The sequence below is a fragment of the Genypterus blacodes genome, unplaced genomic scaffold (assembly GCF_046128005.1).
Source record: "Genypterus blacodes isolate CSIRO-AG114 ecotype Tasmania unplaced genomic scaffold, CSIRO-AGI_Gbla_v1 ptg000062l_1, whole genome shotgun sequence".
In the NCBI taxonomy this organism is placed as follows: Eukaryota; Metazoa; Chordata; class Actinopteri; order Ophidiiformes; family Ophidiidae; genus Genypterus; species Genypterus blacodes.
In genome coordinates, this window is record NW_027466874.1 from 2,687,501 (window position 1) to 2,702,655 (window position 15,155).

The window sequence follows — 15,155 nt, forward strand, 5'->3', positions numbered from 1 at the left end:
AAGTCTTTTGTGTTAACCGAGCAGTCAATGCAGCTCAATAAGGTTATGTTGAGTCAGATCTAAATTCCAGCGACACACGTGGTAGAACCATCAAATATAAGTTGAACTGTGGTTACATATGTGTTCTTTGTAACGTGTAAGGTGGTAACATAACATAACTTCACTACACATGAGCAACAATCGATGAAGGCGGCAAAACATCCTCTGACCTGTTAATCCACTTCAAAGAGGAACGTTTGTTCATAAACACGGCGACGCTCCAGGCGACACGCTCATAAAGGAACATCGCTGTACTGCTCATCTTATTTTGATACACAGTAATTTGGTGTCACGGAGGACAGCGAAGAGAGAATAGAACTCGTCTGTCTATCAGTCACTCTGCCATTCACGCAGCTCACCGTTAGGTTGGCCTCTCTCTCTCTCTCTCTCTCTCTCTCTCTCTCTCGCCGTGTGTTGACACATATACATATCACACACCAGGATTAGCATGACATTGACTGTAACAAACCTCTCTTTGGAAAAAAGAAAGGGGAAAAGCAGCCCCATTCTATAGTGGAGGTGCCCAGCCAGAAAATAGCATACTTAGACAACAATGGCGTGGTAAGTACCTTAGCAAGGATCAGCGCTGGCAGAGTGAAACACATTACAAAACAATGGCTGACTGCCTGGCTGCCTGGCTGCTTGGCTGGCTGTCAGAAAGCTGCGGGCTGCCACCGTTATTTGTCAAGGGAAGAGAAAAGGGAGAGACAGAGGCGCACATCATCATCTCGCTCTTCATCGCCGTAAACACTGGTGTGAATGACTGGTCACGTCGAGTCTAATCCCCCCCCAAGCAGCCGCATCTCCCATGATCCCCTCTGCTTGAAGACGTTCCATAACGTAACAACAAGATGGATATTACACAGAGGTGATGGATGGAAAGACAGACAGACTGAAACTTGGATCAGTTAGTCTGCGTGACTTGGATTTAGCTTTGACTTGTGTTTGGGTTAAGGCCCAATGATCCACGTCAACGTGACCTCAGCCCCACACTGATCCAGCTGGGCGCTCAGTTCAGGTGTACTTGACTTTTGTTTTACAAATGGGTTTTGAGAAGATTCAGGTGTCTTTATATGCCTCCAAATACACCATTTAGTTTGGCTTCTATGGGTTGTTGTTCCATTCAGACAGCCACCATCTTTAACTTTCACCTCATAGAAAACTATACTTTTGACCCAAACAACACTTAAACACATCATATAAAAGTACATACACACCTCAAGTACATAAGCCAGAGTTGCACTTGGGTTTAGACTTCAGTCGCACAAACTCAAAAGATGTGGTTTGAATTTATATTCATCAGGTTTAGTGTTTAGGGCCGAGACAGAATATTCAACATTCAAGAGGAGATTAGCTTTTCATTTTATATTGTAAAGAGTCAAAACTGTTGCAGATTTTTCATTTTGCAGTTATAATTATTGTAGACCTAATAAAGAGGTGAAGCACAAAACAGTCACGAGTGTGTGAGCTTCCAGTGTGAGTCACATACTAATAACGATATATAATAAATCTTTGCGATAGTTTAGAATAGACAAACATCTTACTTGCAGAAAATCACCAAGACATATTTACTATTGTGTTGAAACCGTTTAGACATTTAGGAGGTTTGACCATTCATGAACACACACACACACACCCACACATCCACACCCACACTGAAGGTTAGCAACCCCTTGATATAATTCAATACATTGACACAAAAAGAAAATATCACATAGAAAATGCAAATCTGCTTTTAAATGAGTTTTTTATGGTGCCTGGAGTTATAGGATGAAAAAATAAAGTTGAAACAAAAAAGATGAATAATCTCTATAATTCAATAGCACAATCCTAATTTAAAAAAGACAAATAATCCTGCAGTTGAATAACGCTCAACTAACATCCAGCAGTTACTAAGCTGAATATCATGCCTTAAAAATGACACATTTACATTCCAATATTTTGATAGGATCTAAATCAGGAAGTCAAATATATTCCAGTTTTATTATTGGGCCAATAATGACTTGAGATTGTTTAATGCCAGTTAAAAGAGGGCAGAGGGGGCTGGTGTGGGTGGGGGGAGGGGCGTCACTAATGATATAAGAGCCCACGAGGAGCATCTCCTGGAAATCTGGCAGAAATCCTAATGTCGCTCCTGTCGTCCTCTTAATGCAAACCAAATGAGGCCGCAGCGTAATAAGAAGCTTCACAGAATTAGTTTCCGTTTGCAGAAAATTGCAAGAGAAAAAAAAAAAACCCTCCCCGGTACTTTTATCTTTGAATTTCACTCCAGCATAAGCAAAAAAAAAAAAAAGAGGCCGACCCTCCTCGGACATTATTTGGGTGACGTTCCATCAGTAGCAGCAGCAAGAAATAACATTGTGCAAATTCTATGCATGTTAATGATAAATAGGAATCCACCTGCTCACAGATAAAATGAGTTTAATTTCCCCCCCTCCACCAGCGCCCGCGTGCCTGCTCGGCCTTTTAGAAATTACTTATGCACAGCTATTATTAAAGGAGGGCCTGAGCAAATGAGAAAGAAGCGCTATCTCTACAGAGAGAGGCTGGCTTTACTCTCCTGCTGCTGCTGCTGCTGCTGCGACTGCTGCTGCTGCCTGGGCTGCACACAGTCAGCGTTTCTCCCTGTCTCTCTCACACACACAAACACACACACACACACACGCCATTCACCTCCTCTCAGCTCTGACCCTGTGTTTACTAAATGAACTCAAATCCTTTTTTTGGAAGACTTTATAGTGTAATGGAATTTGCAAGCTTTGTGTGAGTGCGCGTTCACGTCCACGTGTGTATGCACGCGTGTGTATTCTAAATACACGCTTGTTGATGAGAGGCAGTACGTATATGTGTCCGTGTGCATTCCGGCGTACACTTGTGCGCTCGGGTGTGCGAGCTTGTTTTGTATTTCAGTGTAATTTTGTTGTTGGGAGGAAATTTCCTCTGGGTACACATTGTGCTCGTCCCTGCATCTTCAGAGAAGCTGAGGATGTAACAATTGAATGCTGAAGGCTCGGAAAATATCAATCATAAGTGGTGACTAGAATATTTATCTAGGCAGGGACAAAGAGGAAGGCAAAAATACAAAATTGGGAAGGAGGGAGAAGGAGGTAAGCCAGGTGTAAAAAGGGTAAAAAAAAAAAAAAAAGAAGAGGAGGAAGAGGTCAGAGCAGGAGTGTTTTGAACACAGTGTGCTGTATATTCTCTGGCACCTCTGCTCCATTAGCAAATCAAGAGATTCCTCTCAGCTCTCTCTTTGGCCTTGAACACTTCCACAACATTCATTCTTTTCATGCAGGCAGGCTGAAGGATGTTCTGACGGCAGGCTGCACAGCCGCGCTCCAGCCTGAACTCCAGCCTCTTCATTGCCGATTCAATAATGAATGAAAAAAAAACACATCCAAACTAGAAATCTAAATTGGAACTGAATTGAACACTCGACTGTGACATCCTGACATTGTGGGAATTAAAAACTGCCAGGCTGTTAGGAAATAGCTCTGTTAGAACTGTAGGACAAAAAACAATGTTTTCAGTTTGCTGCATAAAAACAGTCCAGTGTAGCACTCTCAAAATAAATGTGAAATATCTCAAATAAATTGTGGGGGAGGGGGAAGCATTTTGTGTGTTTGTAAAATAAAAGTGAAGCATTCTGGCATTAGGCTGTAAGAAATAGCTGAGGGGACACACAGAACAATGTCACTGGCTTAGTGATGTGCCGACTTGTTTGCATTTTGCGTCGTGCCCCCTGCTGTGTGTGTGCTCTTTAATGACGGCTGGCTGAGAGGGAAACGGCTCGTGGGGGCTGTTTAAGACTCTAATAAATGAGCTTTACTCTCCACTCCGTGAGCGCTCCAGAGCGGCAATTATGTCAAAACAGTGTTTAGAGTTGTAACGGTAAAGAATATTTGTGTGGCGTAAAAACAGGCCTTCCCGTCGCTGACAGCTTCTCTTGACAGGGCTGAAGCTGAAATTACTATGGCGCATTGTGATGATGTCACTACATAATGTTTCTAAATGACATACTATAGCGGGTTTACAATAACTATACTTATTATTACAGAGTGTAATAACTGAACAGACGTACGGCATCATTGTGTCGACACAATTCACCATCGACTTTAACGTATAGTGCCTCTGTAATCTAACACATTATAAACAAACAGATTACAGGTTAGGTGAGGATTGTGTCTCAGTCATCAGCAGGCGTTAGTCAAAGCTCAATGTCTGATGACTGCAGTGTGTAGTTCATGAAAACAACATACAAGATTTCACTCTATCTATCTATCTATCTATCTATCTATCTATCTATCTATCTATCTGTCTCTTTGTGTGTCACTCTGGTCGAGCAGATGAGCAACATTTAACCTGATGATATAATCTGTGCTGATGCCCCCATGATTATGTTTTGGATGACTTCAGAAGTTATTCTGGAATTGCAGCTCCAACTAGAAGTTGGGAAATGTGTGTTGGACTCTGACAGAGCTGAGAAGACAGCCAGCGACAGGAGCGCAGTGAGACTGACTGACTGGCAAGCAGAGGAGCCGACATCCTTAAATTCCTCATTATCCACTAACGTTCAGACACCACGTCTGCTCCTATTCCATTACTTACTCCTCCATATTGTCATGCTCCGAGAATTCAATGTAGTACCTTTTATAGTAGAAAATGAAAAATGTCATTTCTCTCTCCCTCTCTCTCTTCCTCTCCTAACACTAATTTAAAATGTCTCATCTCCCTCTGCGTGTTCAACAGTCTGATTGCCTCAGCACTAAAGAAAGAGGCCTAAGAGGAGGAATCCCCCCTCTCTTTGTGAAAAGGAGTCCAGGTGGGAGTGGAGGAGGGAAAAAAGAGAATGGAGGAGGATGATTCACCAAGGCGGAAATCTGCAGCTTCATCAGAGTCGACCAAGCAGGACAGCTGCTGCTGCTGCTGCTGACCTCCTTAACTGGTGGGGAGACTCACACCTTCAAGGACTAAAGGTCACCGTCTCGTTTTTCTCCCCACGGCAGTCACACTGGCTTCCTTCCGTTCTTTCTTTCTTTCTCTCTCACTTCTCTCTTCACTGCGGCGTTAGAGGCTTAGGACTTAACCTCAGTGTGAAATAAAATCCTTCAATTCTGCAGAGGATCCCAGGGACAGTGTGACTCTCTGCCCAACATATATACCAACGCACGTTTGCTTACACTTCTGAATGGGTTGTATGTGGATGTTACAGTATATATATACAGTGAAAGAGCAGCAGCTGGGGCCTTGGTGACCACCATGACATAAAAAAGAAAGGACATGTGTTTGCGTTTGTGTGGTATTTTCAGGAAAACATTATTTTTTCCTTCGGGGATCATATCATCAAAACCAACAGTTTAATAAAGCCAACCGCTATGATGAATCATCTGATCTGAAAGGGTAAATATGTTGACTTTATGTTGTCCTGCCAGAGTAAGGTGATTGATGAATTTGATCCCTAAAACAAATGTATAATCATTTGTCTGTCGTGTTATTACATTACTCGATTGTTGTACTTGTATTTCTATATCATGTTCCAGGGATGGCTAAGTATTTTCTGATTTTTTTGACATCCTGTAGTTTCAAGGAGTTTTTGTGTGTATCTGGTACTTGACCAGGGCGCGATTATTTAGCTCGTATACAGAACAAATATAATTCAAATATACACTGTAATACTATAGACATACACTTTTTACCCCCATTATGCTGTATTGCACCTAAACATTTCTCAAACTAACTTGATGTACATCCAGCAGAATGTCAGCAGAGGCAGCAGTGGTTTGCAAAGGCGATGTTCTACTGCCCTCCAGTGGAAAGTTACAGAACTGATTTTGGCACAAAGGTCTCGACATCTCAAAGCGTTGATTTGTCTCATGCTGATTATTATGAGCAATGAAATGCAGATGTCAAGTCTGAAGCTGTGCTCTAATGACCTATATACAAGTTAAGAATAGTAACATTACAATAGAATATGTTTTATAAATCATAGAATATGGGTGCCATATAAAATCCCATAAATGGAAATCATCTCATCTTACATACAACTAAGAATACAGTACATTTACTCTCTCTCTTATGGCTGCGGAGGCGTTTGCATCTGCTTCCAAACTTGAAATCGTTTTATCTTTAACTAAAATACCAATATTCTGTACGTCATATCCCGTGTTCTGTCATTATGTGAATAAATGAATTTCCCATTTTTATATATGTGATGGTATAGATATTCGACTTCGACTACTGACGGCAATTTCTTCCATTGTAATCAGCTACTTTGAAGTCAAAAGGTATGAGACCCCATGAGGCCCCATACGTCTCACTGAGCGCAGAGCAGCTGGAGGACCTCCTAAAGTCAGTACTTAAATAGATTAAGACATCAGCCCCTGAGACAGAAAGGACAGGATCAGGAGAGCCAGTGTGTATGAAGTATTAGACGAGGAGTTAATCTGCTCTAACAAGATCGAGTGGGACATGTAGCCTCTCTGCTGCATCGCTGATGATGAGCCGAGTAATGATGGAGGAGGAAGCAGGAGGTTGGCAGCTTAGCCTCAAATAAGCTTACTTTGGCACGGGGAGACGCATGGCTGGTCGCACAGCCACCGGTCTGCGTGTCCACTTATTAAATCAAATATGTGACATCAAGTAGCTTTAAGCACCAATAAGCCATAAGGACACTTTGGGTTTAAGAAAATAAATAAAATATATATACACACGTATGGGCCACTGCACCAGATGGCCGTGTTGTGTTACTGGTGACAGTAAATGGAGAATTCATCCAGTGAGACACGTTACTCTTCACAAAACTAATATTTGTACTCCTATGACTAAGGTCTACTAGGTTTGGTACAATATGAAAACATCATTCCAGGTAAAGTTGGCATCATCCAATGCAGTGATGAATCATACCAACTCCTCAGACACGTGTGGGCGCTGTGTCTCGTTTCCTATTCATCATTTTTACATGTAGTCCCCTCTTGCACGTTCTAATATTTGGTAGGTCCTTTCCATTACTGATGGTTTCCTCTAGGGGACACTGTTGCGCTGTAATAGATGCACACTACAGAAGCCGAAGTGTTCGTTCTCTTAAACTGCAAGGAATTCCAAGACATTGCTTGTAAATTTGACACCTGCGATGCTTTATTGATTGAGTTGAGCTCAAAGTATCATGGGAGAAAATGTGTTGCGTTACACTGGAACAACTTTACTGTGTAAAACTGTAAAGCGTGCTAACAGTCAGGCAGTTTAAGGAGTTTGAAAAGGCTAGAAAACGAATGCAGCTTCAAATAGCACAGCAGTCTTAAGGCAGGATAACAGAAACATGTATAACCACAAATAATAGAAATTAAGGGATGTAGCAACAGATGTAATGTGACACGTGCTGAATATTCGAACAACCTGCCAAATCCATAACCATGTTGACAGTTCTGATTAGCACTTCAACCCCTTTTATAACATCTTACTATCAATAACTACAGTTGCTACAAAGCTTGGCTCGACCATAAGGAAAGAGACATTTCAGACTAGACCACTAAAGGTAACTAACAATCAAGGGATAAATGCGGTGCGTTCATCCGCGGTGATGGCTGCATCTGTATCTTCATGCACAGGCCAAAGAGTGAATTCAGGGCCTTCGGCAGCTATTGAGCCTCTCTCCCTTTATCACTGTGCCACGAATTAGTTACACTTAGGAATCCCGAGCACCTCCTGGTCCATCACCTTGACCTCCTGCCACGGCTTCCCAAAGTGTAACGCGCTTATTTTCTTGGCTTGACTCCTTTGTCTTTCTCAAACTTGGCTATTTGATTAAAGATATCCAGCAAGTTAGTCGGCAGGTCTTTGTTGGTCTTTCCTTCCGCAGCCGAGGTCACACCGCCACTGCTTTCTTTGTACGTTCCGGCAGCTTCCAATCTGGTTCCCTCATGACTTCCCTCTGACCTGCTGCCACTTTTGTTCTGCTCCTCTGCTTTCCCTCTCCTTATCGCTTCCCTCTCTCTGTCCTCGTACCTACCGCCGTCTACGGAGCTCCTCTTTGCCGGGGGGGCATCACTCGCCCCTCTGCAGTCCCAGTGTTTGGAAGCAGAACCAGAGTTCCTGTCTGAATTCTGTGAGGATTCCACTCGGAAATTGGACTCGGTGGACGAAGACGACACTTTCCGCCCTCCCATTTCATCCAAGCTACCTCTCCTGGACCCACTGTCTCGCCTATCATTCTCCTTCCCCCTCTCCCTGCTCCTATCTCTCCTCTCTCCACTCCTGCTCCCCCCCTCAGAGCTTCTGCTCAGCCTGTCTCTCCCCCTCCTCCTACTCTCCTCTCCATCGCTTTTCTGCTTCTTCCTGTGTGAGGAGTCGGATGCTTCGTCCTCTGAGGCAGCAGACAAAGAGTAAAGCTGACTTATCCTCCTATCTTCTACCTCCTCTTCGTCCCCTTCTCCAAAATCCAGGCTTCCCTTCTGGTTTAGAAAGGTGGCGGAGGTATTGGGAGGTGCAGGAAACCACTCAAACTCCTCCTCATCTCTCTCCTTCCTCTCTTTCTTACCGTCCTCACTCCTCCTGCTGCTGTCCCTGCGATGGCGTTTACTTCCCCTGCTCTTCTTTTTCCTTTTCTTGGACCTCCTGCGGGAAGAGGAAGATGTCGAAGTCGAGTTCCTGGAGGAGGAAGAAGCTGATGACGAAGACGATTTCTTCCGTTTTCTTTTCATCCTGAAAACCCCCCAAAAAACAACATCTGAACTTCTAACACTGTGAACAACAAATGTATGTGTTTTAGTTGAGAAAGTAGTTGAGATGAAGCGTAGAGTTACCTTCCATATGGTTAACAATGATTGCAGTCAACTCACCTCTTCTCCTCTTTTAAGATTTTACGCAACTTTTCAGCACTGCTCTGGCTGCTCTTCGGATTGGCCTGCTCCTTGGCCAGCGCTTCTTCTCGCAGGCGAATTGATTTCTTTACGCCAGCGGGGCAAAGCCAGGCAATGCAGGACAACAGCAGCCCCGAGCCCGCAGAGGCAAATTCAAACACGGAACAACACATGCAACACAGACCCCCCAAATTCATCCATTTATTCATTCGTATCGCGGCATGGAGACGAACGGCAGAGTCAGTGATTGGAGAGGAAGAAGGTAGAGGAGAGGACAGGAGAGCATGAACACAAAAAAAAGAGGTTAAAGGGACAGAAGGATATACAGATGGTTTATGGGAAAAGAATTACCACAGGAGAAGCAGCGTGATCCCAGAGGACGGCGGTTGGCACAGAAGCCGAGGTTCAGGCAAGAGATGCGTGAAGTGACGAGCAGCGTTTGTTTGTTCACCATTGACACAGAGAATCAAAGGTTACCGTGTTAGGACCACGGGCGTCACACACACACACACACACCAGTGTGCAGCAGAGGAGGTGTTGTGGGTGTGTAGTTTGATTCCCCCGGCAGGCAGGTGACGAGGCCGCCGCAGTCGCAGGGTCACAGGTCAGAGTCCCAGGGTAACAGACACACATACCAAAACACTTCATCAGTATTACAAACCGCTTTGTAGTGTGTGTGTGTGTGTGTGTGTGTGTGTGTGTGTGTGTGTGTGTGTGTGTGTGTGTGTGTGTGTGTGTGTGTGTGTGTGTGTGTGTGTGTGTGTGTGTGCGTGTGTGTGTGTGTGTGCATGTGTGTGTGTGCATGTGTGTGTGTGCATGTGCGTGCGTTTATACATTCTATTCACACTCTGTGTAAGATTTGACCTGCACTCCCTAAATGGAGCACCTGTGTTGTGTGATGTACACGTCAGCACCTCGGCCCATTCTACCCGTTGCGTGTTTAAATGATCTGGAAACATGATGGAGCCTCCAGCCACACGTCCACATTCACAACAAGGCACAACTCTGAGCCAAACCACTTCATGGATGAATGAGAGCGAGCCGAGTGCAAAAGAGACGGCGGGTAGACTTAGAAATTTGGGGGCAGATTTGATGAATGAACTGGGTGTGTGTGTGTGTGTGTGTGTGTGTGTGTGTGTGTGTGTGTGTGTGTGTGTGTGTGTGTGTGTGTGTGTGTGTGTGTGTGTGTGTGTGTGTGTGTGTGTGTGTGTGTGTGTGTGTGTGTACTTTGCTACTTTGTGCTTTAACAACCAGGCTGACCTTCTTTGACTCTCATTCACCTCGTTTCATTACCGATATCAGTCATGAGCACCAATGATAAGGGCTGCGAGGTAAATATGACCTTATTCTCCCCAAATAAATAAAATGTGGCAATGAAGCGACAATTGCATTCTGAAGGTAATCACAAAAAGGGAGAACAGGGCCTCTAGAGTTTAGAAATTCATTTTCAGACCAGGAAGACATCAATATAATTTGATTATCTACAGCTATGTAATATACAGTTGATATACTTGAAGGTGTCCTAACCATCTCCACCTGCTGGCCCCTCGTGTGTGTTCTCACCTGGATCGTGTCAGTGATCTTGTGGAGAGCTTCCTGTGCCTCAGTGTTGGAGTCATCGAGGGACAAAGCTCTGCGGTACAACCCCTCTGCGGTAACAAGCTTCTCCTGTTCCTCAAGCCTAGAGGACACACCCGCACAAACAGAACAAATGCGCTCAGCTGATTCACCTCCAAAGCATTTCTGCCATTCTTGGCAAAGCTGATGAATACCACTAGCTACTGTATGTTAAACCTGCACCTGTATCTCTGCACAGGCATATATGATATGCCTTTCTTTGAATGATATCTAGGAAGCCTAGAAGGCTTAAAAAGGCATTAAAAGGTCAGAAACCTCCCACAGTGGTGCTGGCTGCTGCCTCACTCTCCTTTTTAATGCCCTTGCTTGATGAACTATGTGTAAACAGGAGGTCAAGTGTGTGTGTGTGTCTTGCTCACTGTTTTCCCCTCTCCACCAACGTCTGGCAGAGGTACTTGTTGGCGTTGCGGTGGTCCGGACAGCCCTTCAGGGCCAGCTCAAAGTCTGCTATGGCCTTCATGATGCTGCCTTTGTTAGCATACCTGGGAAAGGACAACAAACACCAAAGTCAGTGAGTAAAAAAGGTGCTTAGTCTGATTGGCATACAGTTCAGGGGGAAAAGCCTCAAAACAGCGTGTTGTGCATGTACGAATGAACTCACAGAGCTCCTCGGGCCACCAGCGCCTCTACATTATTGGTATCGATGTCCAAGGCTTTGGTGAATTCGTTCATGGCCTCCACGTAACGGCCGTGTTTAAAGTGGTCCACGCCTGCACGAACGCTGGAGGGAGGAAAGAGGAACACGGGGAGACGTGGAGATCAGGTTGAGGTCAGAGGAGGCCCCAGAAGACAAATATCAAACGGCTGAATCTGTGTTTATATTAACTAAAGTTGGCTGGTGAGAATTACCACTTCAGAGCCCAGGACGCAGACTGCTTCTTCCTGATTGCAGAGGCAAAGTCATCCTCTTCAAAAAGTTTACTGTGGAGCGACGAAGAGTACATATCATTAACTGCAGCGGCCTTCAAAGCGATCCTCCCCTCTACGTTAAGTCACTCCTCTATATGCGTACCTCTGCAGGGCCCTCATCAGCGATGGCGGCTGGGTGTCGCTGACTCCCACCTTCTCCAGCAGGTAGTCCACCACAGACGGATTATGGTAGCCGTGGCAACTTCCCAGTAGGCACTCGTAGGTTTCGTTGGTGTCATTGGTCACACGAATGCTGCGGCTGGAGGAGAGAAGCGGAGGGTTCAGTTGTGTGTGTGTGCTGTGTGTGCTGTGTGTGCTGTGTGTGCGTTGTGTGCGTTGTGTGCGTTGTGTGCGTTGTGTGCGTTGTGTGCGTTGTGTGCGTTGTGTGCGTTGTGTGCGTTGTGTGCTGTGTGTGCTGTGTTAGTTGGTGTTGCGTCATTACCTGTAGTGTACTGGCAGCTCCTCTCGGGAAATGACGCCCAGCCTGATGTTCTCTAGGCTGGATATCAGGGAGTTCTGGAGGAGGGACACTGTGACTTTCTCCTGGTAGCGATCGATGTCCTTCACTCCGGCTACAGTACAAAGAAGTTTTAAAAGGCTATGTGGACCGCGAGTCACAAGTAACACTACTTTTTCTCTAAAAAGTAGAAAAGTTCTTTCTAAAACATGGTGCACAATCCTACAATTTGGTTACATTAAGTATGAGTTACACCTTAACTCCTCAGGACTTCTGGTGCTTCTGGAATTGACTGATTAGGAAGAAACTGTCTTTACTCATGTACAAAATTAGGCTTCAGCTCTGGAATACCATTATACCTTGTGAGCCAAAAGTCGACTGGTTAAGGATAAACCCAAATGTTCTAAGCTGAAGGAGACCCAGACAGGTTTGTCCTCATGTAGCGCTGTAGCGTCGGACTGTCCCAAATGCAGAGAGATGTTTATCAGGACGACGCTAAGGAGATACCAACCTCTGATGAGGTCGCCTATCTGGTAATACGACAGAGGGTCATCATGGCTGCCAGTGGAGGGAATTTCTCTGATGTGACACAAAGCCTAAAGATTGAGATGAAAGAAATATTTATTAACATTTAGTCAGACTGGGTGCAGAGGAGGTTGTTGTTGTTCAGGGAAGGTGCGACACTCAGATTACATCACATGCTCTAAATAAAATTGACCAGAGTAAAATAAAATAGAAAACATTTGTAGGAATTGAAGCACAATTAGATGCCTCCACTCAAAGAACAGCCAAGAGCAGGTCCTCTGAGAGTCATCAGCATCTGCAAAGCCTGGCTCACTTTGTGGCGCTTATGAAGCTGGTTCACCTACCGACAACTCAAGGTCTTCTATGTCTCTCTTCAGTCCTCCTGCCATGCAAAGCAGTGTAAGGAAGAATCCATATTCTCTGATGTTGTTGATCCTCCCCACCACAACATCTCCTTTCTCCAGGTCCCTGTACAGCATGGCTCTCCTTTCCTCAAAAGACACCTCCATGAATAACTCCAGCGGTGGCATGATGGCGTAGGGCTCTAAGAGATCACAGACGGAGCTCAAATCAAGCACGTCTCAAAAGGAGCATTTGTTTTCCCTCGTGTCAAACATTCACAGCAGGTTTAAGAATGAAGGTGCTTTGTCATGCACGTGCACCTGTATCATCTTCCTCCTCGTGCTCTTCTTCTTGAGGAGTTGCTGTCCTCCATGCTGGACAGAAAAGGATGTCAGCCTTTCGGGCAATGAATTGCTCCACAAGGTGACTGCGCTGGCCTTCACAGGTGCTACAGGGAACACACACATTCACACACTTCGACTAAGCATCTCCTTTAGGGCAATTTTAACAACATCGTAAATTACTCCTAAGATCTACAGTAGGTCTTTGGTGATGGACACAAGAGAACGTCTGTCGCCTCACCTCTCATACGTGGCCTTGCACAAGTCGGTCACTACAGCTTGGAAGTCCGGATTTTCTGTTTGTTCACATTTCAGTTTGTTGAAGAGTGACTGCCCGTGATACGCGATACACTGTCTGAGTAAGTCTCGGTCCATCTCTGCTGACGTCACACCAACCTGCAACATTTGTTACAACGCCGCCAGAAACACACCTCAGCACCGTTAAGTGACGTAGGCTACACTTAAAACGACGGGAGAGAATAGCAAAGGTTGTACGTGACGCGTTAAGGGGTTAGCAGCGCCTCTACGGTTTAAGAGCAATCAAAACAGGCACATGAATTTACATTTAACACCGTTTTAGCTTCTTCGTCGTTAGCTGGCAAAACAAACAGCATAGTTAGCCAAGCACGCTATTGCCACGTAGCATTTGGATTCGTCTGTTTATCGTTTTTAATTTTCCTTAAAATAGAGACTCACATTAACTAAGCAATTTCAGTGCAAGTTTTCCACCATCCGTTGAGCATTAAGTGCAGCACAAAGTTCGCACAAACAACCGCAAACTGTTTTCGCGACACCCACGAGCGGGGCGGTGCGACGCGTGCAACACTCTAACCGGTCGCGGGAAACAACGGTCAGCCAGGAACCACTTAGAGGAGGAGCTTTGACCCTGTTTAAGAAAGGATGGACATGTAGCTCTGTAGCTGTCAGGTTCTGATCTTTCTCTGGAGTTAATGTGTGATCAGGCATTCACTGTTCAAGCATACAGTTTACATTTTACTACTGTCATACTGTCATTCACATGAAACAATTGGTAAATATGTGATAGATAGATGGATACAGCATTATCATTGTATTGTTAATAGAGGACATTGCAGAACAATTTTTTTTTTCAAGGTAGAAACAAATGAACAAATGTTCAGAGTGTGGAGGTATAGGAGGAGCCTATCAAAACAAGGAGTAGTGCAACGATATAAAAAATTAACCAGCACATGTATTTCGAAGATGTGATCGTGTGAATTTCCCATATGTGTGAATGTGAATGTAAAGGACTTGTGTATTTGTGTACATCTCCCTGTGAGGAAGTTGGCAGCTTGTCTTCGATGAAACCTGCCTCTCACCAAAGGAATGCTTGGACCAACCCTGAACCTCCCCATGACTCATCAACGGACAACAGGTCTAGAGCAGGGGTGCCCACACTTTTACGGGTAGCAAGCTCCTTTTAGAATGACCAGGCCAAAATGATCTACCTGCATTAAAAATGCTAAATGTACAGTTATTTATATACATGTATAAACTGCGTGTACTTTATAAATCCAATATATATGTTGCCGTACCTTGTGTCACTGCATGAAACCTTATGGCACAATACAATTCAATACATTTGTGGTCATTTACTTACTCTGATGACTTGAACTGAATTGAGTCAGCCAGGGTTGCGTAGTCCAGACAGTAGCTTCTGGTAGCCAGACTGTCTGTGTGTGTGTGTGTAGGAGGGGGGCACAAAACTTTCAGATGTGTGTGTGATTTGCATTGTCTGTTGTGTATAAAAACTGCATGATGTTGTGTATTTAACTGCATGAAATGTAAAAAATGCAAGTGTCTGAAATGTGAATTTCTCACTGGGATCACTGGGATTCAAATGGGTGTTCTTCTTCTTCTTAGAACATTTCCTCATGTTTAGGTTGTGTTGAAATGAAACACATACAGTATTATCCCAAATTACACTCACAAATGATACACATTGTGGAAGCTCTTGTCGTGTTTGCAATAGCTTAAACCACTGAAACAGAATTCTTGACCTTGAAGAAAACAATACCCTACCTGATGAAA

At 44.5% G+C, this 15,155-nt stretch overlaps 1 protein-coding gene across 1 annotated transcript; it reads right to left on the reverse strand.

The window, feature by feature from the left end:
* Positions 1-7,148: 7,148 nt before the first annotated feature.
* On the reverse strand, positions 7,149-13,932 carry ttc14 (tetratricopeptide repeat domain 14). Its single transcript, XM_076154453.1, has 13 exons — positions 13,803-13,932; positions 13,348-13,502; positions 13,086-13,213; positions 12,768-12,967; positions 12,410-12,494; positions 11,884-12,013; positions 11,545-11,700; positions 11,382-11,453; positions 11,134-11,253; positions 10,892-11,014; positions 10,458-10,575; positions 8,874-8,980; positions 7,149-8,736 (listed from the first exon to the last, which is right to left on the reverse strand). The coding sequence occupies exons 2-13, from the start codon at positions 13,479-13,481 to the stop codon at positions 7,791-7,793; spliced, it is 2,319 nt and encodes a 772-aa protein (XP_076010568.1). The 5' UTR covers positions 13,482-13,502; positions 13,803-13,932; the 3' UTR covers positions 7,149-7,790.
* Between the last annotated feature and the right edge of the window lie 1,223 nt (positions 13,933-15,155).